The sequence below is a fragment of the Oryza glaberrima genome, chromosome 10, assembly GCF_000147395.1.
Source record: "Oryza glaberrima chromosome 10, OglaRS2, whole genome shotgun sequence".
NCBI lineage: Eukaryota > Viridiplantae > Streptophyta > Magnoliopsida > Poales > Poaceae > Oryza > Oryza glaberrima.
The window spans coordinates 2,393,471-2,418,872 of NC_068335.1; the positions used below are offsets into that span (position 1 = coordinate 2,393,471).

The 25,402-nt window shown below is 43.3% G+C and overlaps 2 protein-coding genes across 2 annotated transcripts; both read right to left on the reverse strand.

Annotated features, from left to right (window-relative positions):
- Nucleotides 1–3,115: 3,115 nt before the first annotated feature.
- On the reverse strand, nucleotides 3,116–6,008 carry LOC127786271 (uncharacterized). Its single transcript, XM_052313607.1, has 3 exons — nucleotides 4,736–6,008; nucleotides 3,257–3,373; nucleotides 3,116–3,156 (listed from the first exon to the last, which is right to left on the reverse strand). Exons 1-3 carry the CDS (start codon nucleotides 6,006–6,008, stop codon nucleotides 3,116–3,118), a joined length of 1,431 nt encoding a protein of 476 aa, XP_052169567.1.
- Nucleotides 6,009–13,082: 7,074 nt separating this feature from the next.
- Nucleotides 13,083–22,090, reverse strand: LOC127785645 (probable aldehyde oxidase 1). Its single transcript, XM_052313046.1, has 10 exons — nucleotides 21,859–22,090; nucleotides 17,692–19,347; nucleotides 17,230–17,492; nucleotides 16,892–17,101; nucleotides 16,474–16,692; nucleotides 15,130–16,092; nucleotides 14,763–14,858; nucleotides 14,557–14,655; nucleotides 13,995–14,184; nucleotides 13,083–13,545 (listed from the first exon to the last, which is right to left on the reverse strand). Exons 1-10 carry the CDS (start codon nucleotides 21,992–21,994, stop codon nucleotides 13,316–13,318), a joined length of 4,062 nt encoding a protein of 1,353 aa, XP_052169006.1. The 5' UTR covers nucleotides 21,995–22,090; the 3' UTR covers nucleotides 13,083–13,315.
- Nucleotides 22,091–25,402: the final 3,312 nt, after the last annotated feature.

The following is a 25,402-nucleotide window of genomic DNA, read 5'->3' on the forward strand; positions in this document are numbered from 1 at the left end:
CGAGTGTATATAAACACATCTGCCTGACGTGCAGGACAGATCAAGGAAGATTGATCAATTTATTTTGATTAATTCAATCAGATAGCCTGATGAGTAGCTAGCTAGCCACGCGGAAAAATCCTCAAGTTGCTCTCAATCTTTGATGCCTGTGAACTAAGATAAATAACTATCATCAACTCGGTTTATTTTGATTAACAAAAACGATCAAGGCACAAGACAATATATTAAACTGCATCGTCAAACCAAGTTATATTCAGGTCTATTTGCCAGCTCTTGCAAGATTTCTTACATTTGAACTTGGGCTAATTATTATGTATTTATGTCTGCATCCAGAGTTTTTACTACTCTCTCCCTCTAGTCACTGAAAATGGAGTTTTATGCTAGCACAACTGCAAATTACAAATTTGAAATATATAAACTGACATAGCATAGTTTTTAGAAACTACATATATATCTTCATGAACATTTAGTTATTTACTACGATATATAAACGATATATAAATCAATACTTTGTCCAGAGACCGGCTGGCACTGGTGGAGAAATGCTCTTTACTCCCAGTTCAGAACCCTTTGTAGTCCCGGTTTTCCAACCGGGACTACGAATCCATGACTAAAGATCGATCTTTAGTCCTGGTTGGTAACACCAACCGAGAGTAAAGAGGGGGAATCTTTAGTCCCAATAGGGGTAGCGGCAGTCCCTCGAGGCCCTTTTTTTTCATTGTTTTTTCATTGTTGATTTGCTAATGGCTAGAGTTAATCCCTGTATTTTCTCCCAAATCGAGTGGGATGCACATCCCTAAATCAGCATCCTAAATATTAAGTTACTTATACACACATCAAATACATCACAAATCCTACACACAGATCAAATGCATCACAAATCCTAAAAAAACTACACACAAATTAAATACATCGCAGATTATACAAGATTATACATCTCAAGATTATACATCTCAGATCCATGCGATGCAATGAATCACAAAATCTAAAAAAAATATACATCCAGTGAAACACAAATTATAAAAAAAAAGCAAACGAGCCGGCCGCTGCTCGCCGCCGCCACCCGCCGGCTGCCTGCCCGCGACCGAGCCGCCCGCCGCCCGCCTGCCCGCCTCCACGCGCGCGGCCGAGCCGCCCGCCGCCCGCCTCCCCGCGCGCGGCCGTGCCGCCACCGCCATCCTACCCCGCACGGCCACGCCGCCGCCACCCGCCGCCGGCCGGGTAATGGAAGAGGGAGTAGAGGGGAGGAGGAGGAAGGGCCGGCTGATGGGAGGGACGAGAGGGGAGGAGGAGAAGAGGAAGGGGAGGAGGAAGGGGATTGGATCTGAGAAGAGGAAGAGAGGGGATGATCCAATCTTATCTAAATATCTGTCTGGGACTTAACCGATCAGATGTGGAAGAGAAATATTTACTCTCGGTTGATAACTCCAACCGGAACTAAAGATCCATCTTTAGTCCCGGTTGGTATTGGTAATACCAACCGGGACTAAAGATCAAATTGATCTTTACTAAAGTGGTAATCTTTAGTCCCGGTTAATACTTACTAACCGAGACTAAAGATCAAATTGATCTTTACTAAAGTGGTAATCTTTAGTCCCGGTTGGTAGTATTAACCGGGACTAAAGATCCTCAGCCCCCTGACATACATCTGACAGGGGATGAACCGGGACTAAAAATCATCTTTAGTCCCGGGTTGGTTCAAATTTTTTTAACCAGGACTAAAAATCGTTTTTAGTCCCGGTTTTTAATGGAACCGGGATTATTGTGGAATTTGGTCGACCGACCAAAGATGGTTCTCCAATGTGGCCTCGTCAAGAGACAAAATACCCAAACACACAAATATTGTCCGGTCTGACCGGATTGATCCAAATCGAAAACCCTATTCACAGTCAAATATTGTCCGGTCTGACCAACCACGGCCGGTCCAGACCCATCCAGATAGCAGATTTACATTTCGCGGATAAATCATCACATCATTAAAACCAGTACAATCAACTGATCATGCCAATTATTTTTCATCGCAAAAACATGAATCAAAACATTGATTTCACATATATCCCTGCTGTCGTCTAAACTTATACTAGCTGAAGATTTGAACGGCGCAGCACCAGTTGTTGCAGGGGCAAGTACACATACGAAAATTAATGCAGGTAAACAACAAACACATGACATGGGTTTATTAATTAAATTAACAAGTTTACAGCACATCTGAGAATCTGACTGAATGTGCGATAGCCTGATTATTATAGTAGCTATCTGCCGACCAAGAAATCTTCAATGTACGCCCAATCTTGATGCCTGTGTATAATAATTAATAAGATATATAATTGTCATCAATTATCAATTATATAAACTGATCCCAAAGTCCACACATTTACTGTTGTTCCAGAAAAATAATTTCTCAATCTATAACTTGATGTAAATATTTTTACAAAAATATGACATAGCGAAATGATATTTTGTCGCTAATGAAAACGTCATTTCTTTGCCAGAAACTTCTTATGTCTATCTTCAATTGGGGAACTGGTAACTAATTAAATAAAGTAAAAGAATTGAAGAATATAAGATTGAGCAGGTCAACATAAAAAAAGCATCGTCAGACTAAATTCAAGTCTATCTGCCAGCTCTTGCAAGATTTGTAACATTTGAACCTAGCGCTAACTATTATGTCTGCATATATCCATATTTTTTTTGCTACTCTCGCTCTAGTAAAATGAACATAAGAAAATGTGTAGAAATCTTGCTAGCACAACTGCAAGATCCTCAGAAAATGGAGTTGTATGCTAGTACGTCTACAAAGAACAAATGTGTAGATATATAAATGACACAGCAAAGTTTCAGAAACTATACCTAAGAACATACGGTCTTTTTAAACTGCTAATTATAGCTTTTTGGCTGTGTACGCCCTCGCAAGGTGTAGCTTTTTGGCTGTGTACACCCTCACAAGGTGTAGAGGCCGGGTTTGATATAATCCATTATCTTAAAAAAAAACTGCTAACTAGCTATCTATAAATGAAAACTTAATTTGGATCAAAAAAGAGAATAATGTCTATATAGCAGGTGAGCAAACAGTAATTCATACCACTTGAACTGAGGAGGTAACAGAAAGACCTGTTTACTGCTCGTCTCCATCACCTGAAGCACTAATCCCTCCACCTGTGGGAAAACAAGAACAGGCAAAACTTTACTGTTTAAGCCATATAAGCTTACTGTTTACTTATAAATTATAATGGATTTAAGTCGTAAACTTCTTTACCAATGTTCTCCTGATCTGGAAGTATTGTATCATTGAGGGGTTCAAGCTGTTGTAAACCTTGTTCATCGTTGTTCTCATGATCAATCAGCACCGGATCATTGAAATTTGCTTTGCCAACTGTATGTACGTAACAACATCGAATATATAAGATCTATGCAATTGACAAGAAAGATATGTTGGGCTGTGAAAAATGCAACTGTTTTTTAGGAAAATGCCGGTCATTAGATGTGATTCTGATATGAACATATCTCAGTACAGGAAATGTATACATTGTCAATATCATATTCAGATGTAGATAAGCACATGATCGTAAATGAACAAAATTCCATGTCAACATATTTTAAATATATATGATAATTAGAAGATGCAAAAGGGTATAAAAGAACAGCTAATTTATCATGCATATTGCAAGTTGCAACTATATATGCACAATCTTTAATTACTCATACAATTGTAATATATACTATTCTAGAATTGAATAATAATTAACTCAGATCAATTATCTGCAGTTTGTTAAATTCAGAATACTATTAGAGCACAAATTCTATCGTAGTTATCACTTGAGTAACAAAGCTAATGAATAAACTAAATTTGTGTTTGAATAATTTTCAAGATGCACTTGGCAGTTCAGTTCGAAGGTATATTCCGTCTTGCTTATCAGCTCAACTTAAGACGTTGTAATAGAAATATACATTAGTTGATGAACTTAATTGTATGTATAATCTGATGTGGCCAACCATAAAATGCACAGAGGAAAATGGAATTGATGACTAGCTAACAAATTGTTTAAATAATTATGTATTATATTTAGGAAAATCTAATGTACCTTTGCATTGAAACACATATGCAGTTTGTGAAGTCCTACTGTAGCAACTATATATGCAGAAAGACTATGCAAAATTTGGTGAACACAGATCAGATCAATAATATATCATATGCTGCACCATACCTCAAATAATTAGAACAAGCAAATTTATTCAACAAAACAAAATAAACGGAGCACTATACACTTAATGAGATAGTCTAATCATCATATGAAGAATATGGGCAACATGAAGAGGGCAATACTCATGAACAGAATTCTATGGAAAATAATTAGATGGGTTGCCATTTTTTAGTATAATAATGCAATACACTCTATAAATTTGCACTTGCTGCCCGAGCAAAAACACAATTTTGCATTTACTTTATCCAAAAGAAACATTTTTAGGAGTCTAACCCTATAATATAGAGACTTAAACTTTTTTTTCAAAATGTTTGCCCCTAGCTAGCTAGCTATATTATTGTTGCACTAAGTTTACAGCAAACCCAAATGCTAAGAAACCGCAGTGTGGAAGATAAATCTGTATACTAACACTGATTTTTTCTAATAAGAAGGACTTTTTTTCCTAAATGTGTTGATAAGTAATTTAATTAAACGGTAGGCAAAACTAAAATATTGTTGTTTTGTTAAAGAAAATAGATATGACAGATTTATACCTGTGGTGTAGAAGCTCTCGTAAGGGTAGACAGTGGTGAAGTAGATTCTCTGAGATAACTGCTCGTATTCGTTTGATTCAATATCAACCATGAATACACCTAGCTCAGTTCGAACTAAGATTGAGTTAGGATCCTCTATGAACCCGATAACTCTTGGCCTGATCACGACATGGTTATATTCGTCGTTATCGCTCTTAATAGTTGGCGGGTGCGAGGGAATGATTTTGCTATCCTTCTTCGCCTTGGGACCAAACTGATGTGCCAACAATAATACAACCTCCTCCTCATCATCGGAGTCAGAGTCTGTGTCCGAATCAAGAACTTGCTGATATGACTGGCTTGGCCGCATAGCATCTAGATGAAGAGTAGTAACTTTTGTCCAGGTGGCATCACCGTCTTCATAGATATCTTCGATGGCGAAAACCCTGACGATTGGGCCCATCATACCAGTGTAGCCTAGCCGCCCGTCTTCCATGGGGAAGACGACGAAGTCCGGGAGATCCACCGGTGTTCTGAATAGTGCTAGGCTGTTGGTATCGAACTCGAACTCAATGATTTGGGTCCTCCCATTTACCAACCAGTAGACGGTATAGTCGAGCACAGCGGGTTGCTTGAGCTCGAAAGTGACGCGAGCATCCATGGTGGCCACGGGGCCCCAGGTGTTGGTCCTGGAGCTGTACACGCTAGCCATGGTGGTGGGGGGCCGATCCGAGCCGCAGTACACGAATACGACGCGGTACGGCGCGTTATGGCAGTCGTCGCCGGCGTCGTGGTCGGCTTCGCAGATCAACGCGCCGCCGCCGTAGCCCTCTCCGACGAAGTAGCCGGGCGGCATGGGGATGAAGTCCTTGCGGCGGGACAGAGGGTCCCAGACGAGGAGCTCCTTGTCCTCCCGTCCGTCCATCAGGACGCGGCCGTGGCGCGCGTCGTAGATGTGCTGCACGCTGCCGTCGCCGGCCGAGACGGCCTCCTCCGGCGGCGCCAGGCCCACCACGCCGGCGCCGGTGGCGGTGAAGAACGGCCCCGCGGCGTTGTTGGAGAAGAAGCCGAGCAGCGGCGTCGGCCCGTCGTAGTCCAGGCGGAAGCGGCGGCCGAAGCAGGCCTCGCTGTGGACGACGCTCCGCCACTTGGTGGACACGGCCGTCGCCACGGCGAGGTATGCCGGCTCCGGCGCCAGGCAGAGCAGCAGGTTGTGGACGACGTTGTCGGTCAGGTACGGCGGCGGGACGTCGTCCTTGGCTGCGACGATCTGCACCGGCGGCAACTCAGCCATGTCTCGGGGTAGGTGAGTGAGTGTAGTGCTAGGGCTTGGAAATCGATTTGGGAGAGGAAGAAATCGAGAGGGGGGAGGAAAGGGAGGAGACTTTGGTGGAGACGAAGACAAAAGTAGTAAGTGACAATGATTGATGACAGCGACAGTGATGATGCTTTGTTGTTGCCTGCTGCAGTCTGCAGATAGAGTGATATTTATAGCCGCATGGTGTGAAAGCGATCGACCCTTTCTGCTTGCTTTCTCCAGGAGAGTGTACACCTGTCCTAGCTGTATCCCCTATCTTCAGAGATGCATTTTTGGACACCATTAATTTCTTCCATATCACATTAATAGTTATTAGAAAATTTATAAAAATATAAGATAGACTAATATAAGATAAATATATAAAGGGAGAGATAAGGGTTTCACCAGTAGTGATTACTTTACAAACATGCAGGGGCAAATACAACTCCTATAAACCATAGCAAAAAGAATAAATTAAACTAAAATCTCAATTCACATTTACATTCGTTGTTTTTATGTCGAATTTAAATTTTTATATTCGTGATGTGATATTTTTATATTAATCTATTTTTCTTATTTTTTTAAAATAATATTTTGTTGATTATTTAGGTGGGACGTACTACTCTGTTAAAAAAAGTTCAATCTTAGCAATAAATCTGGACACACACAAACATTTCTAGGTTAGTATGTAGGATTGGATTTTTTTTTTTACGGAGGGGTACTAATAAACAAAGAGGACGTCCAAAAATCCATCTCTGAAGATAGGGACAGCGACCCTAGCTATCTTGCTGCTGCATGCATTCTCCAGGAGAGTGTACAACTGTGCAGCGAGACAGGTTTCATACGCTGTATATCAAGTGATTCTCCTTTTTTTAAAAAAAATATATAAATCAAGTGCTAGCTGTATTTATTCTATATATTTTTGTATATATAAGTAATTAGTAGTGACTTCAATGTTATCATATGTTTCTTCCTCAACCCGTTCCTCTCTCTTAAAGGTAGGTATAGGTGGCTGGATAGGCCCCACTTTCTTTTGCCTTGGTCTGTCTTCGCTGTTTATATGCCCTATTTATTTTCTCTTCATCCTGCAAAGACGGTTGCTTTACATATTTATTAAATACATATTAACACTACTACATCAAAAGACGATTGTTTTACATATTTATTAAAGACATATTAACACTACTATAGAAAATGTAATAGAGAACACCTATAGGTGTTGATTAATCTAAAACCGGCGCAAATGAGCTTTTCCCCATCCTCCTAACCCTTTAGAGACTCCAAAATTAAAAATCCACATATATAACACTTTATAAGTGTCAATTTATTAAAAAAATAGTAGCACATATATTTCTGGCGCATGTTTTCTCAATTTGACCAGCACCTACATGGTGCCGGTTTTTATTAAACCGACACATGTCGAGAAGATAGAGCTGAGCTAAGCGGGGTGGAAGAAATAAACCTCTGAGCTCGAGCATCTCCCTCGTCCCACATGTGCAACGTTTATATTCTCTCTCCACTCATCCTTATCTTCATTGCCCTCTCTCCTCCTCTCTCCCACCCCCTCCATCTCCTCTCTCTCTCTCCACCACCACCACCAACGTAACCCCTCTCCGCCGCTACGGCATCATGGAATCCTCCTCCTCGACGGTGGCAGCTCCTATAGGCAGCTTTGCCGGCTGCGACGATGGTGGCTCCCACAGGTGAATCCGTTGGTAGTGGCTATGGGCGGATCCACAGGATGCCATGGCAGTGGCTCCCGCGCTTGGATCCACCTAATGCGCCAACAGCGACCCCTGCGGGTGGATTGGGTGGATCCGGCGGCGGTGGATCCCACGACGGCGATGGCTCTCGCGCATGGGGCAGTAGCAGAGGCAATCTCCACGTCCCAGTGAGCGATGGCAGCAAGCGAAGTTCTCCTCTGCAGTGAGCGACTACACATCCTTTTTAACTGTTAAAACAGCAGGAGAGGCTCCTACTGCACAAATATATTAAAATAAAAGGGCAATATACAAGGGAAACTGTACAGGGGGAATATAATAGAAGGGAAAGAAAGAAGAAAAGACTGACTGAAAGGCAAGCTAGTTAATACTTCCTCCGTTTCACAATGTAAGTCATTCTAACATTTTCCACATTCATATTGGTATTAATGAATCTAGATAGATGTATATGTCTAGATTCATTAACATCACTATGAATATGGGAAATGCTAAAATGACTTATATTGTGAAACAGAGGGAGTATATGTTATTAATCCATGATAGCCCCGCAAAAAAAAATCCATGATTACCACAATGGTTTTCCTGTCTCCTTTACTCTATGCGTATGTCTCCTTTACTCTATGCGTATGCAGAGTAAACTCATCCTTGAAATCAGCCTTCCATTTGCCAAAGTTTGCTTGAATACCATTGAAGATCAAGTCATTTCGCCTACTCCAGAGATGCCAGCAACAGATTGCCAAAACTTCATAAAGAAGGGATGAGGGAAGTTGGTTTTTCATGAATGCTTGATTCTATGATGTGAAAATGTTGATGGATATCCGGTTGAAATTTTTGTGATTTTTGTTGCGTGAAAATCTTGATTCTATGTTGTTGTTGTATGGATCGATGGAGGTATAAGGGTGATGGGGAGCGGCTCGATTCAACCAGATCCATCAAGCCCCCTTTTTTTAACAACTATGGAAACTTTCTACGTATCAATTTGGAACGAATTTAACGTGTTGCTTAAATTGAAATAAATTTAACATGTTAACCTGGGAAAAAAATACATAGAACTTTAAATGCATGAAAGTTTATACATATAAACTTTATACGTATAAACTAGAAACTTTATACATATAAATTTTTTCTATACATTTGAAACGAATTAAAATAAAATTAAGGAAAACAAAACACAAAACAATATGTGTTGGATGTGAGGCCCGTATGATAATTGGGCCAAGCCCATGAAAAATTAGACTGATTTTGTCAGAACAGAAAAAAAATCACACGTCTCATGGACCAAAAATTGGCAACCTTGGCTCAATCGTGTATCATATGCACATGGGGCAAGAATGTTAATTGTGACCCCACCAAGAATCACCCAAAACAGGAAAAAAGGACAGATGCACTAAACTGACCCAAAAAAGGAAAATTGGAACCAGATCGCGCACAGAACGCTCACGCGGCCAAGATGGCCTCACCATGCCGTCACTGGTGTGGCGGTGAAGAAAGGCCCCGGCTCTTTGCTGCATGTAATCTCCAGTAGATCAATGTACAACTCTATGTGATGCCGAAGGTCCAAAACATTTTATATCAGGTGATTTTCACTTTAAAGAAAATGTAAATTAACTGTTAGCTGTATTCTCTCTACAATGTGGAATAGGTTCGATGTGATGCTCTCTCTAACAAGTGGGTCCCACTCCTCTTGCCTCTCTCTAGCTCACACCTAGGTTCCACAGAAAAAGTACGAATTACCCCCCGAACTATCACGGTCGATTGAATTACCCCCCTTAAACCGTAAAACCAGGCATCCTTCAACCCCCCCCCCCCCCAACTATACAAATCGGGCAAATAACCCTCCTAAGGACTGTTTTGAGCTGTTTTCGACTTGAGCTTGCACACGTGGCACCAACGTGGCAATTCAGTCAGCAAAAAGAATTAAAAAAACTCTTGGACACACCTGTCATTCCTCTCCCCTACCCAATCCCTCTGCTCTCTCTCTCTCTCTCTCTCTCTCTTTCTCGCTCGCTCGGGTGGCTGGCAGCGGAAGCAGAGCTCGGGCAACCAACGGTGGAGGCGGAGAGAACTCAGGTGGCGGGTGGTGGAGGCGGAGGCGGAGAGAACTCGGGCGGCTGGCGTCATCGCGGGACGGCGCTGAGGAGGATGCTGGAGGCGGCGGCGTCCAGCACCTTGCCGCCCGCGAAGGGAGGGCCTCTCCACACCGTGAGGAGAGAAGGATGAGAGAGATGGGGAGAGGAGCTTGGTGGCCGGCGGTGGAGGCGGATCGGGCGGTCGGCGACGGAGATGGAGGCCGACCGGGCGTCAGCATGGTCCTGTACCTCCTCTTCCCCTCTTCCTCCCTCCCCCCCCTCTCTCTCTCTCTTTATCTCTCTCTCGGGCAGTTGGGCAAAAGGCGTGCACGGCAACGCTGGAACGAGCAATGGACAAGCGGCAGCGCACGGGGGCGGTCAGCGCGGGGACAGGCGGCCACGCCCCTGCCTCGCCCGCCACGGCCGCCGCCGTGCGCCGACATCCCCTTCCACTTCCATCTCTTCCCTTCTCCATCCACCTCCACTCCCCCTCTCCCTCCCCATCCCCTCCACATCCCGGCGTGTCGCCGTCCGCGTCGCCCGCCCGCCTATCCACGGGCACTGCCGCCCACCGCCCCTCCCCTTCCCCATCGACCTCCGCCCTCCCCCATCCTCTCCACCTTACCGCGCACGACCTCCTGCCCGTCCACGAGCGCCACCGCGTGCCCACTGCCTTCCCCATCCACCTCCGCTTGCCCTCCCCCATCCCCTCCACCTCCATGCACGCTGCCACGCGCGCTACTGCCCATTGTCCGTCCCCACGTCGCGCTGTGCACGCTGCCGCCCACTGATAATGTGGAAGAGAGGATGAGAGGAAGAGGGGTTATGACACGTGGGTCCCACCATTTTTAAAAATAAAATGCTGACTGGATTGCCACGCGTATGCCACGTGGGACAAAACTGATTTGGATTGGGTTGAGGGGAGTGAATCGTCCATAATTGAAAGTTTAGGGTAAGCGACGTATGGTTTTCGGGTTCAAAGGGGTAATTCAGTCGACCACGATAATTCAGAGGGGTAATTCCTAGATTACACACTCCTTTTGATTTAATACACATCTGACATACCACTCTCTTAGGCCGGTTAGTTGGCCCCATCCACGACCGTTGGTCCAACCGATGTTAGTGGGGAATACAAGTTGTAACACCGACTTTAGGACATGATCTCAGATATTGGAAAGGCCAACCGACCCAGCGGAGGACACTGGCCGGCAGACCAAACTTTCCCTCCCCCAATCACTTCAAGGCCGAGCACACCACTACTCTAACTCGGAGTAGAAGCTCCACTTTGTTCACTGTAGTTGCTAGAGTATTAGGAATAGCCAACTCTACTTCGTAGAGGAGTAGGAGTTTGATCGGGAGCCAAGTCAAGTACGAGAACCGACAAAAGTTCAGAGGAGTGCCTCTGGAAGTTTGGTAAAAACTTTTATATCTTTTCTGAGTCGGATATTTTGGTTAATATATATGCTTTATGTTTCCAATATTTATATATATATCCTTTTATATCTTTATGCTTTAGTATCAATCTTTATTTAGGAATATTTCTTGGATCGATCATTTGGTCGCTCGTTGTGTGCATTAAAACTAGACGTCTATGGTTTAGAGAGTATGGGTCTAGACTTCTATCTTGATTAGAGAGAGTACTTTAGTATACAATTACATGTGGTGCCTTGACCAGTAAACCAACCGTATGGCAAGCATCGGCCACAGATGACCCAGAGCTCAGTCTGGTTCGGTCCGGTTCAAGTCCGGCCAATCGCCCAATCCCATGTAGAGAAATAATGGTATATTTTTCCCTCTTTTTTGCACGAGCCATAAGAACATTACTGTCCATATATTATCTCCATACGAGCAATTTTATGGTACTTGAGGAGATACCATGAGATACCATTTTTTCTATTGTAAATTTGGTATCTCTTAGTACCTAGATATTATAAGGTATCATGAGGTACCAAATTTTACGCTAAATTTTTGGTATCTCATGGTACCTCCTTAAGAACTGTAGAATTGCTTATCTCCATACATATACAGGTTTACCTTGCAAAAGTAAAAACCTTTTCTCTTCTAAACATACTCTCTTCAACTTAAAATATCTAACGCCTTAACTTTAGATATAACATTTGACCATACATTTTATTAAAAATTTAGTAAAGATATAAAAATATAAGTTACAGCAAAATAAATATAGCTGCATGATATTTTAAAATAAAATAAATAGTTAAACATCATTTCCAGTAATCAACATACATAAAAAAAAAACTCATCAACATACAAGTCAGCAGCCCCGTTATTTTTGGTGTTTATACAGGACCTGGGTCCTTCGCCCATTTGGAAAGACTTCTCATCTTGAGTGACACTTGTTCGCACGAATCTTAGAGCAGAGAACAGTCATCTTCTACCTCAGACCAAAGTGCCGAAAAATTCCCCAATCCCTCTCTCCTCTCCCTTTCCACTTCCCAGTCCCTACCTCCCCTGGCTCCTTTCTGCACAGCCAGAGGCCCAATCTCCGGCACGGGATGCAACATGATGCAAGAGCAGCAATGTAGCATGTATAGTCGGCAACTCGGCACCCAGTACTTGTGCTCTTAGCTTGGGAGGCTGGCAAGGTTGCTAGTCTGTGACCATCGATTGGACGAACTCGCCGCTGTTGCTGTTCATCCGGCCAAAAATTGGCTAGGAAGAAAGAGAGGAAGGAGGTGGTGAGATGAGAGTGGAGTGGAGAGGAGAGACAACGCCACGATGAAAAAGTTTGGCGAGCTCGCCGCCTCTAGCAAGTGGAACCTTCCCTCCCTGGCCGAGGAGGAGGAAGGTGTTGAGTTGTGATCCAAATTCATTTGCACTTAATAAAGGCCAGCTTCTCCCTTTTAGGGTTCCACTATATATATACCTCTTGTAAGCCGTCGTGCGGTGATGTAACCTCATCTCAGATATAGTGAAGATATTTTGCTGGCTGGCGCCCGTGGTTTTTTCTCTCCTATTTTGGGAGGGTTTTCCACGTTAAATCTCGTGTCTTTTGTGATTGATCTATTGTTCTTTATCGTTTGTTCGCCTATCGTTTCCTAACAGAAGGGAGGTGGAGAGTGGAGAGAAGAGAGAAAGGGAAAGTTTGGCACTCTGCACTTGAGTTGAGCTCAGGTAGAAGATGACTACGGCAGCGTTTCTTTGGAGGACATTGAGGAGAAAGCACCTCGTTTTCCGGACGCACGCTTCCTAAACTATTAAACAGTGCGTTTTTTGTAAAAAAATTTTATAGAAAAGTTGCTTTAAAAAATCATATTAATTCATTTTTAAAATTTAAAATAATTAATACTTAATTAATCATGAGCTAATGGCTCACCTCGTTTTGTATATCTTCTCAACCTCCTCAATCCCCTTCTTCTCAAACACACCCTACATCAAGATTCGTGCGGACACGTGTCACTCAAGATGAGAAGTCTTTCTGGGTGGGCGAAGGACTGAGGTCCTGCATAATTCTCTTCCAGCCAAGATGCGAAGCCATTTCGGCTTTCTCCCAGCACTAGGCGGTGGTTGCAGAAAAGCTCTCGAGATACCTCTCCACGACGTCGAGGCCGCAGAGCTCCTTGACGGCCGGCATCGTCGCCGGCACGTCCATCTGGAACGACGTCACCTGATCTGAGCCGCCGGTGCCGCCGCCGACAGCGGCGAACTCTCTCCGCGCCGCCCTGATCGCCTCCCTCATCGCGCAGTGCACGGACGACGCCAGCAGCAGCGGCGGCTCACCGGACGCTGCCATGACATACGCCAAAACAGCTTCAGATTTTTCAGTGTTAAAGTTGTGAATGTATAGCTTGTATAGAGTTTGTTGTTCACAGGTTAGCAATCTCGAAATTGTTTTTTTTGCCGGGGGTGGCCGAAATTTCGGTACTTTTTTGCCGAAATTTTTTGGAAAATTTGACGAATTTTGAATGAATTTAAATAAAATTTGACCAAATTCACAAAAAATTGAAAAAAAACCGAAAATTCTGGGCCAGAAATGTGCTTGCCTGTGGGGGTGCGAAATTGCCGAAATTTCGTTTCGAAATTGCAATCACTTGTTGTTAGTGGCACCCTGTACTACGATATACTTTTATTTTCTCCTAAATCTAATAAAATCGATCGGCTTCCTTCCGCCGTTCCGGCGAAAAATAGATTGAGGAGGAAGAAGAGGTTAGCAGAAGATGCATTTATATTGTCACCTTTTGAGGAGAGGACGCGGCTGTGATGGCGAGCGGTGTTGATGAGCTCGACGTTGAACTGCTTGGGGATGGTGTCCACGGTGGGGATCTTGTACGTCCATGTGCCGTCGTGGATGACCAGCCCATCGGCGTTGGTCGCGTACTCCTCGTTCGTGAAGAAGCCCACACCTTGCACGAACGCGCCTTCCACCTGATTACCGATGGAGACCACCAAAATCAACAATATTCAGCTAACAATCTTGCATTCAGATTATACATATATATTTACACATGGATTTCATTGGTCTTGCAATTGATTAATGATTTGCAACATCATGCAGAGATCTGATCACTACCTCCATTCCAAAATTACCCAGAAACATTTTTCTTTAAAAAAATTATGCTTTGGAACGGAGAAAGTAATTAATTGATGTTTTGAAGGTACTCCAATTAGTAGCAGGAGCACTGTTTTTTTTTTAATTCAAACTTTATGGCTGTATGTATCACAGATGCAGAGGCCAGGATGTAATCATCTATCTAAATAAAACAAAATCTAAAAAAAAAGATTGAGTGACTGACTGACCTGGCCTAAGTCGACAGCAGGATTCAGGCTCTGCCCACAGTCATACACGAGGTCGCTCCTCAGGATGGTGGTTGCCCCTGTCAGCACATCGACTTCCACCTGGAGAACAGTGTTCATATCATATATATGCAGATTTCCGATTAAAATTGCATTTTCAGAGCTGCCTGCTGATGTAATTTGGATCAGGGTTCGTGTAGTGTGTGTACCTCACTAGTGGCAGCTCCATAGTTCATGTAGCTAGTGAACGTCGGGTCAGGGGTCCAGTACGCGTGCTCCGTCAGTTTTACACTAGCCATGCTTGCCTGAAAGTGAAGACAAATTTACAATGCTGTCTTCAGACTGACAACAGTGATCTTTCAGAAAACATGATCTGCCTAGCTACTGATGCTTTCAGTTTACTAGAAAATTTTGAAATTTTTTTCTTCCTCACCTGCACAATCTAGGATTTCTACGTTACTGCTTTTTTTTTCTACAAACTTGAAGCAGTTTGACTTTACCTTTAACCAAAGTCAAAATGACTTGTAATCTCAAAACGGAGGGAGTCGAAAATTTGGATGTTTTTTTCTTCCTCACCTGCGCAATAAAGGATTTCCATGGTAGGGTGCCAGCCTTCTCCTTGATGGGCTTGAGCCGCTCGACGAGCGCGGCGCACGACTTCCGAACAGCCTCGCAGCTGGTCTCGGAGGTCGTGCTCCCGGCGGTCCATCCTCCCTGGATCATGCTCAGGGTGTCGGCCTGGATGACACGGACATTGTCGAGGAGGCCCTCGCCGCCGTCATCGCACAGCTGGCCCAGCGCGAAGGCGGTCATCTGCTTCACCTTGGTCCACAGGCCCTGCCCGATCTCGACGCCGCCGACCTCGACGGTGATGGAGCCGTCGTTCAAGATGGAGACCTTCCCCGGAGACGGCCGGAGCGTCACCGAGTAGGTGATCGGCACGCAAGAAATGCCACGCTTCTTCCACCTGCTGCTGCCGTTGAATTGCTCCACCATGGCGGCCCTCCGCTGGTACTCCGGCGTCGAGGCCAGCCTGTCGAAGATGGTGACGAGGCTGTACGACGACGTCGAGGCCTCGCCGGTGGTGCTGTTCCCGAAGAACACCTTGAGGCTCTCCAAGTCATGGAGGTTCTTCCTCCTGATGGTGTTCGTGGCCACGGAGAGCGTGGACGCAACGTGCTCGACGATGGCCTCGGCGATGAACGAGCCCTGCGCGTCGCCCGGAGCACGCATGGCCGACTTGGACGAGACGTTCGTCTTGCAGACCTTGATGTCGAACGCGAGAGCGCCCCAGTTGTACTTCTTCAGGGCCCCGACAATGGCGTACGGGATCGCCGGGCTGAATTCCGGTGATATCCCGGCGTTGATCTTGAGATCGAGGTGCAGGGCCGTGATCTTGCCGTCGGACTTGAACCCGACGGAGTACTTGGCCTTCATCGGATGCCGCCCTCCCGCCATTATCATGTCCGTCTTGCGATCGAGGTACATTCGAACTGGGCGCCGCAGCTTGAATGCTGCCACAGCGCAAGCAGTTGCAACCTGTCAAATCATAATACTTCTGGTCATACTTACATCTAGATGTTTTTCATTTCAAATACTCAGATATAAATCAAAATCAAGATCGGAAAAAAATTCTCTGTTTTGCTATCAAAACAGAGATCTGAATTGCTGAATTTTAGTGGTGAAATACTAGTATATTTCTATTGAAAGGTGAAAGACTGCTACATACATGTTCAATCACAAACGTTTGTCATTTTGTGGTATTACAAATATATATATAGTTTTATTTTCAAACAAAAGCATATGCACTGCAGTATATCTATAGCAACGGAACTAGCTAGACGTACGGGAAATTAATTCCACTAGTTCAATAATATAATTTTCCTGCAAATGCAAAGCTATGGTCAGTCAGGTTCTTACATGTGTTGCTTTCATTGCCTTTCCACCGAAACCTCCTCCAACTCTTCTCGTGATAATACGGACATTATGAAATGGAACGCCGAGGCACCTTGCAACAATATCTTGAGTAACCTCAGGCATTTGCGCTGAGCAGTAGACGGTTATACAGTTATCTTCATCAGGGATAGCTAAAGCCGTTTGTGTCTCCATGTAGAAATAGTACTGGGATCCAAGTTTCACCTGTATGTGCCCAAAAAACAAATAAGGTGAAGGTATTTCTCCTAGAATTGTCATGAACTGAGGCTATATATTTCGTTTCATTCAGAGCAACTCTGTTGCTCAGTAGATTCCAGTGTGAATCAAAATTGTTCTTCTAATTAATATATAGAATAGCAAAATTAAAGCTTTAGCGTGTTAAGAGAAAACGAAATGTCCGTACCTCCCCATCTATGATCTTGTGATCGGCTTCAGACATGGCTTGGTTGAAGTCACCAATTGGCTTAGGTTGTAAAAATGGGGGAACTTGGAAGTAGCTGTTATGCTGGACAGCGTCTTCTACTGTTAGAATTGGTGGCTGAAGATTTTCAGTATTATATTCGATCACAGCTTGCCTTGCTGCCATATAGGCGTATTTTTGTGTTTCTGCAATCTGAATGATAGAAATGGATCAGGACATGGTAAGCTCAAACGCATTATAAAAAAAATCTGAATATTTGACATATTACTAGCTAGTTTTGTCTCATCGAAAGAAAGTTCAGGTGGTTTGGTCGTAAGTACCACAACGCCGATATTTTGACCAGCGAATTCAGCAACTGGATCAGCAAAAAGTGCTTCATCTCCTAACATTGGGAAGCAGGATCCAACATTTTCTCCACCGGTCGGAATGTCCTTTGCAGTGATAACTGTGATAACCTTCTGTGAAGCCAAAGATGATCTAAAGTTTACACCTTTTATGTGAGCGTGAGGGCGTGTGCTGTAGATAAATGCTCCATAGAGGCAATCCTTTGGAGCAGGGATGTCATCAACATACACTGCCTCCCCTGAGTAACAAGTTTAGAAGTTCAGGCTATCAAAGTCCAAGGAGCTCAACACATAGTAGGTACGTTGCAAGATTTTAGAGTACAGTAGTTCAAAGAAATTAGTTAAAGCAAATTTCTTTATTTCAAAAGAAAAGTTAAAGCAAAACTTATAAATTAAAAAAGATTGTGCACATAAAGGAACAGGAAAGTATATATGTACCAGAAGCTTGGAGCTCTGCCCCAACTTTCTTGATTGGTTTTCCGACTGGTTTGTATTCATCAGAGAAAACCATCTCTTGTCTTGATTTTATTGGCAAATCAAAGCTGTCAACCGTCGACTCAGCGCTACCGTTGGTGGTTCCATTAGTAGTACATGAACCATTGGGAACATTATTAGCATTTTCAGGCTTATCATCCAAGCCATTAGCAAGGGAAGACAGGAACCTGAACAGGTAACTGACGGCTAGACTGACTCTGTATTCAGGATGTGTGGTGCCTTCTGCTGGTGAAACAACTCCTTTAAGCAGCCGGACTGCTTCAAGTATCACAGATGCACTAACCAATTTTCCCTTCAAGAACTCCTCAACCTTACTAGCTCTGATGGCATGTTCAGACCCAAAAGCGCCGAATGCCAAGCGAACATCCTCAATGAGATGGCTTCCTGATGCTGCATCCAACGAACTCCTTGCCAAGAATGCAGAATTCACATATGAGACAGCATTGCCAAATGGACGAGGAGCCGCACGAAATGTCTCAAAAGTGATGCCATCATATGAACACCAATCTGGGATGGAGATGCTGATTAGCAATGTCCTGGAATCACATGGAGGCTGCTTCAAGAATTCCTCCAGAGTGAGGCACATCCTCTTGGAAGCCACCTGCTGGATGGTGACAGTTGATCCTGCAGCGAGAAGAACAGTTGCGATGTCTGACGGGAACGACATCCTCTGCGCCATGATGATGTTGCCTCCTATGGTGGCCGTGTTCCGGACGAACGGTGAGGCCACCTTGCCCAGGTGATCAGCAATCTTTCGAAACACCACCGCGTCTCCACCATCTGACCGTAGTATCTCGATGGCTTTGGAGATAGACACGGCTGCTCCGATCTCGATGCCATTGCTGCTTCTGTTGATGGCCGAGAGCTCAGGAATCTGCGAGATGTTGATGTACTTGTCATGGAGGTCCTGATCCTTGTACACCCCGGAGCCGGTGTTCGACGCCACAATCTTCACGGACATTTCGTCGAACAGGTTGCATTCAAACAACCTGTGGAACTCCTCGATGCTCCTGGGATGGAACCAGCCGCCGTCGCCGGTGACCGCCACCGCCGGAGCACCACCGGATGACCTAATCTCGGACTTGAGGAACTCCGGGAAGGTGGCAACATCGGCAGTACAGGAGTAGGCCGGCAGCTTGGTGATGTCAGCGCGCTCGCCTTTCTTCCAGAAGGAGTTGAGACCCAGATCCTCTAGGTCGACGTCGGCGGCGAAGCTCTTGCAGGCGTCGAGGATGGGCCGGTAGCCGGTGCAGCGGCAGAGGTTGCCGGAGACGGCCCGCTCGGCGTCGGCGGCGGTGAGCCTGGAGAACCCCGGCGGCGGCGCGGCGGAGGCCGCCCTGTCGGCGTTGGCGAGGGCGGAGAAGATGGAGACGCACATGCCCGGGGTGCAGAAGCCGCACTGGGAGGCGTGGAAGCCGGCGAGGCGGCGCTGCACGGGGTGGAAGCCATCCCTGGAGTTGCCGATGCCCTCGCTGGTGGTCACCGCGCAGTGGTGGAGGCTGCCCAGCAGCGTCAGGCACGAACTCGCCGAGAAATTCGTCACCTCGTCGGCGGCGGCGTCGTACTTGGACACCACCACCGCGCACGCCCCGCATCCTCCTGAAAAAAACAAGTCCTCAGTAATTTAATTTTACTCAAACTTGCTGAAGGCACATGCGTTGCAACAGATATTTATAACAGATAAATGAAAAAAAAAACAACAAATTTACTACAGGTTTATAGCTAACTTAACATAGTTAGTTGAATAGGCATATAATATACTCCCTCCATCTAGTTTTGATAGTCATATTTCATCTTCGCACACAGACCAATAATAAGTAATTCTATTTATCATCTATTTAAACATGCTACTAGTCATTTCCCGTAAACAAGCGATTCATTAATATTTACATTTCTCGATGCCCATGTAGCCAATTTTGTGTAGAAGAATAGAGAGTCATGCATTAAATCTGAGAAAGTCATTAAAATGACTATCAAAAATAAACTTTTCAGATTTAGAAATATGACTATCAATAGTAGATGGAGAGAGTATTCCCTCCGTCCCAGAATATAAGCATTTTTAGAGTTAGACACGGTTATTAAGAAAGTTTGTAGTATTATTAAATAAGGTAGTGTTGTGATTGGAGGAAAAGTGGAGGTAGATGGAAAAATTAAATGGTGGAGGGTTGTGATTGGTTGAGAAGAGAATGTTGGTGAAGAAGTTGTTATATTCTGGGACGGGAGAGTATAAAACAATTCACGTCCGAGCACTTTATAGTCCCACATGTTAGATTGTTGAATTTCAAGCAGACACCACCACTAAAATTATTTCAAGTGTATAGATAAATACACTCAATACTAAGATCGCATTACAAGAGGATTCAAAATAACAAATAATTAAGAGCTTATTACTGAATGCTTTTGTACAGTTATAAGAGCAGGTATAATAGCAGACTATAAGCAAGCTATAAACATATTTTAAAGAGATAAAGAAGAGAGATAAGAGCAGCGGGCTACAGATTTATAGCCAGCTGCAGCACGGACTCTAAGACGTAATTTGTGTATGACAGGTAGGACTAGGTATTAATAGTACAGTAAGCAACTATTATATGAATTGGTTATTACATTGGCTATAGATGATTTGGAGCTAGTAGTGAGCTGTACTATTAAACTTGCTCTAAGTAATTGTATTGGGAATGCACTTATTACTGATGCTGAAAAGTTACTTGATTAATTGCACGTCATGACAATCACTGATGAATTATATTAGCTTCAGAGGACATCATCATTTTCTCATTATCTAAAAGAAGCATTAATTATGGATGCCAGCAGTATCACAGATCATATTATTATCTGTATCGATCAAAGTTTACGAGACATGTTGGAAGTATTCAGAATTGTTCTAGCTAGCTTCATGCTTTGCATGTTTGTCAGCATGTGAGGCTCTGCTACCTAATACTCCTTAATAAAATAAACAAAAAGCAAACAAAAAAGTACAAATTGCAGCCGGAAAGGTTGGAATGATTCCCTAGGATTGAGAGGTGCGCTGAAACTGCTCCAAACTGATAATCTAAATTATGACTTATAGTTTTAAATTTACTAATTCCAAATTTTGAACTAATAAATGTGAAGAGATTTGAACTCCTAATAATTTAGTGCTTTGTTAATTTAATTAATTCCAAAATCTCAAATTAATTAGCAAGCTATAATTTATGCGAGCCCATCTTTTTAATCTAATTAATTAAAACTGTTAGGTTCAAAAAATAATCAACACAGTAATAACAATAATCCGTACAAACGTATGCGTTGACGGCTAGGTAGCGTAATCATCAGTAAGCTACTGTGAGTACGTGTACTACCTTTCCATTTCTTACAAGGTAATGCTCTCGAGGACTTGAACAAACTCGATCGCCTTTCCTCTTTATACTACTAAAAGTTTAGTTTTTTCTGTTAGTAAACTCAGACAATTTTTCATTGTCTAATGAAATTACACCTTTATTCTGTAGTATAAGTAATTTTGGGTGGATATGACACATCCTAGTACAATGAATCTTGACAGAAGGATATATTATATCTACACAAAATCTATTATAGTAGTATTACGGGAAGGTGGGAGAAGTGTTTTTGTCCAATGGTTTCACATCCACTGCGTATAGCTCCCAAGATTGGTTGTGGTAGTAGCAATAGCAAGTTATCTCGTGTTTTTAAAAAACTGTCACAACAATTTTGCTGCACGTACACGATTGTTGCTAGTTTTCTCATGCTGTAATTAACTAGAGTGATATATATAATAATTAATCAGGTAGGCTAAACAATGTTAGATCGACCGGAATGAAATGAAACAGTACTAGTACGTTCCTGCCGCGTCTGAAAAAACACTAGGAAGTTGAAAATTAAGCTAGCTAGGAAGGAAGATAAATCAACCAAAAACTGGATCGCTACAACTACATCCCGTAGTACGTGGATGGGACGACGTTGCAACCATTATTATTAAATTCCAGCTCAAGATTAATTAATTCCGATCGAACAAGAACAAGAAGAATAGCTAGAAACGTAGCATATATAACACGAAAAAAAAATAGAAACAGGAGACAAAAATGAGAGCAGCAGCTAGCAAGAGAGCTTACCGACCTTCGCCGCAGCCGAGCTTGGGGCCTCTGAATGGCGTTCGCGTGCGGAGGAACTCGAGCAGCGTCATCGACGGGTCCACCCCCACCGCCTCGTACCTCTCCCCGTTCACCGCCACCACCGCCGCCGCCTCCCCCATGTTGATCGAGCGACCTCTCTCTCGATCGATCGATCGGTCACGAGCCCGACGGCGTGCGCGCGCGTGGAGGAGAAGACAAGCGAGCGGGAGAAAGAAGATGCCCCCACCTTGTATACTTGTAGCTCACGCCGCCCTCGCTTTTTGAGTTTTTGTTTAGTAATTGTACTCCAGCGCGCGAGCTGAGTGAGTGGCTGGGTGGCGCGCATGCGTAGGTTCTTTCGTCGTCTACTTGGAAGGCAAAGGCAGGTGATTTTATCACTAACATGTGGCTATCTATCACCTCAACCCAATAAAGACTTATTTGTATTAAAGCATTTTCAAAGGAAAATTGAAGGATTTTAATTAATTTTTAGGCTTTTTTTTCTTTATGAAGAGGTTGTTTATTGGTTGGTAAGATTTGGGCTTGCAAATTAAAATCCCGTTGGATTCATTCCTATGCTCCAATTCCAAATTAAGGATTTTAAACATGAGCTCGTACGTACTTCGTGTTATTTGTTTTCTATGATAATTCCAAAGCCACACCTCTCTTTTCTCTTACTACTCAACTCGAAATAACATATAATTTCAATATTTATATCTTTTTCTGAGCCATCGAAACACATTTTAAGTAATTATATGATTCAAACCTTTGTTTTCCTATTTGTTTTCTTATTTCTATAGTTTTAGAATCCCTGCGCTTCAAAAGAGTCTGAAAATAAAAATGAATCCTGCACATATCCTGGTTCACATGCGCGCACGCGATCTCAGCTACTCCCTTTGTCCCAAAATATTTAACGCCGTTGGCTTTTTTTTAAATATGTTTGACCATTCTTCTTATTTAAAAACACTTTTGTGAAATATGTAAAACTATATGTATATATAAAAATGTATTTAACAATTAATCAAATGATAAAAAAATAATTACTTAAATTTTTTGAATAAGACAAACGGTCAAACATGTTTAGAAAAGTCAACTGCGTCAAATATTTAAGGATGAAGGGAGTAATTTGCTAGCTAGTTTGCTCGATCTCACTGCTGACTCCGGTGATGTTGCTTCTAATTGCATGCGCGCATCTCTGGGAACGGTGACCCCATGTGGCCTATACATCAATAATCACCTAGCTCTGCATGTGAGGTGATATTATTCTTAATTAACTACTAATATCAAATTAATCATCAGGTGGCCGGGTGCAGAACATCAACAGCGAGAAGTCAACCTAGCTTCATCACACTTCGTTTCAAACTATAGTCTAGGTAATATACTAATATAATACGTGGTGTGTGTTGCACGAGGTTGCATGTAGTCAGCACTACCGTACCGCCAGTGTGATATACTAATGAACGATTCCCGAATTTGTGTATCTGATCGAGTTCTATAATCGTAGCTCCATCGTCGGTTGTTTAAGAGAGCTAATTATAAACCAAAAGAATTTATAAATAATAAAAATAATAATTTACTGGTAAAACTTTTATATGCATATCCTTAACGCTTGAAAAACTACATTCAAAATACTCTAAAATTAAAGTTTTAAAAATTAAAATTTAAGAGCGATTGGTTCAGTTTAGGAAAACGGTGAGATCTATAGGCACAACGATCTTTCGACAGCCAAGACAAACATAGCTAATGCTAGATGTCGCTCCTACTCCAGAGGCTACACGCGCGAACACGACTAACTCACCACCACACAACCTTCCTGCATCCTCTCCCTCGCGTCATCGCCGCCGAAGTGGACGTTGGAAGTTGGACAACTCCAGGGACATTGGGAGCAGGGCTCTTTATCCCTCCCTCTAAGATCTCTGCCTAGAACTGGGCCATTCAGCCAGATCCAGTGAGGATGCCAGTGACCGACGGGGGTAGAGGAGTCCGAACCAGCACACCGAACTGGCAAGCAACAACGATGGTAGCTGGCTCGAGCGGTTGGTGGCTAGTAGACGGACAATACTGGGCTGCAACGAGGCATGGATGGCGGGACGTCGGGATGTAGCGAGGGAGTGGCTAGGGACATCTGCTCCCGGACAGTAGCATGCTCTGACAAATGGCCAACGAGGTCAAGGCACACACAAAGGCCCAAATGACACGTGGACGGTGCGAATGGCGACAACGGTCGAGTCCACTCTATTCGGTCCCCCACTTCTCCGAGGAGATCCATGACAAGTGTAGATGCTTAGGGGTCCGATCTAGCCCTGGTGACTGGTACATCAACAAGGCTACGGTGGGTCGTTTGCGAGATGACGGTGTGCAGAGGTGAGGTGCTGGTAAAGAGGTGTCAACGTGGTGGCGGTTGTGGAGCAGAAGGCCACTGTATTTAGTCTTGGAGTCAGGTGGTGGCGGGATAATGGATGGGCATGCATCGGGCTACACATGTTGGCAGAGATCGGATGGTGAGATGAAATGGGGTTGCAATGTTTGACAGCTTTCTCCCCGTCAATCAATTTATTTTGCAATAGTGCCTGGAAATGTGTTTGGAGAAGAGCAGGGCAATGTGTTTGTTCTCCTTTTGAAGGGTTGGCGGATACCGGTCATGCATATATAGGCAGCGGTGACCGGCCGGTTGGTGTTAATTATATTCTCGAGTTTGTATACAGGAGTTGCCACGTGTGGTGTTGTGCTTTTCTTTTTCTCTAATCATAGCCTCCCAGGGCTATAATTATGTAATTTTTTAAAATATTTTGGCAATTATCATTTCCATGGTTTAGGACAAGTTTTGAATTTTGAAAAATACAATTAGATTCAATTTAAATATATTTTTTAAAAAATATTTGTTCAACTTTTTGGAAAAAAAACAATATTTTAGCAATTCTCATTTCCACAGCTTAGGACAGGTTCATTCTTGAAAAATATAGCTAAATTTAGCTACACATTTCAATCTTGCAAAGTCTCTCAAGGTTAAAATGGTCTTTTGTAAAGTTTAATCTCTCCATTGTAACCGAGTATATCAAAATAAAAATATAAGAAATGCCATTGACAAGAAGTACGCAATTTTTTTAAAAAAATATCATCGATAAGTACGAGTTCCATGAAATGTCATCCCACAAACAAATTTGTCCCAAAAATACCATTACCCTTAAGGTTTTGTTAGCATCCTCCGTTAAGTGCTCTAACAGCGATGGTATTTATGGGACAAAGTCAGGTGTACGATGACATTTCATGTAACTCGCACTTACCGATGGTATTCCTTGGAATTAGGGGCTTGCCAATGGAATTTGTTTGATTTTCTCTTTAAATAATTGACAGTGTTTTTTTTAGAAAATTATCGTATAACTCTAACTAGAGTGTGTTATAACAAAGTCACAAAATTATGGTGTGTTCTGTACTGCATTCTCCGAACTTCTGCTCGCTTGTTTTCTTTTCCCAACTTTTACTCCCTTTTTTCACGCATGTTTCTTAAACTATTAAACGCTGCAATTATTTAATATTAGTCTATTTTT

Coding starts and splice junctions, on each gene's coding strand:
- LOC127785645 (XM_052313046.1), bottom strand. CDS start 21,994: ATGGGGGAGGCGGCGGCGGTGGTGGCGGTGAACGGGGAGAGGTACGAG. Junction 17,102..17,229: donor GTCAAAATATCGGCGTTGTG/GTACTTACGACC, acceptor TCTATCATTCAG/ATTGCAGAAACACAAAAATA. Junction 13,546..13,994: donor CCGCGTCCTCTCCTCAAAAG/GTGACAATATAA, acceptor ATGTCATGGCAG/CGTCCGGTGAGCCGCCGCTG.
- LOC127786271 (XM_052313607.1), bottom strand. CDS start 6,008: ATGGCTGAGTTGCCGCCGGTGCAGATCGTCGCAGCCAAGGACGACGTC. Junction 3,374..4,735: donor CGAGAGCTTCTACACCACAG/GTATAAATCTGT, acceptor ACGTACATACAG/TTGGCAAAGCAAATTTCAAT. Junction 3,157..3,256: donor TCCAGATCAGGAGAACATTG/GTAAAGAAGTTT, acceptor GTTTTCCCACAG/GTGGAGGGATTAGTGCTTCA.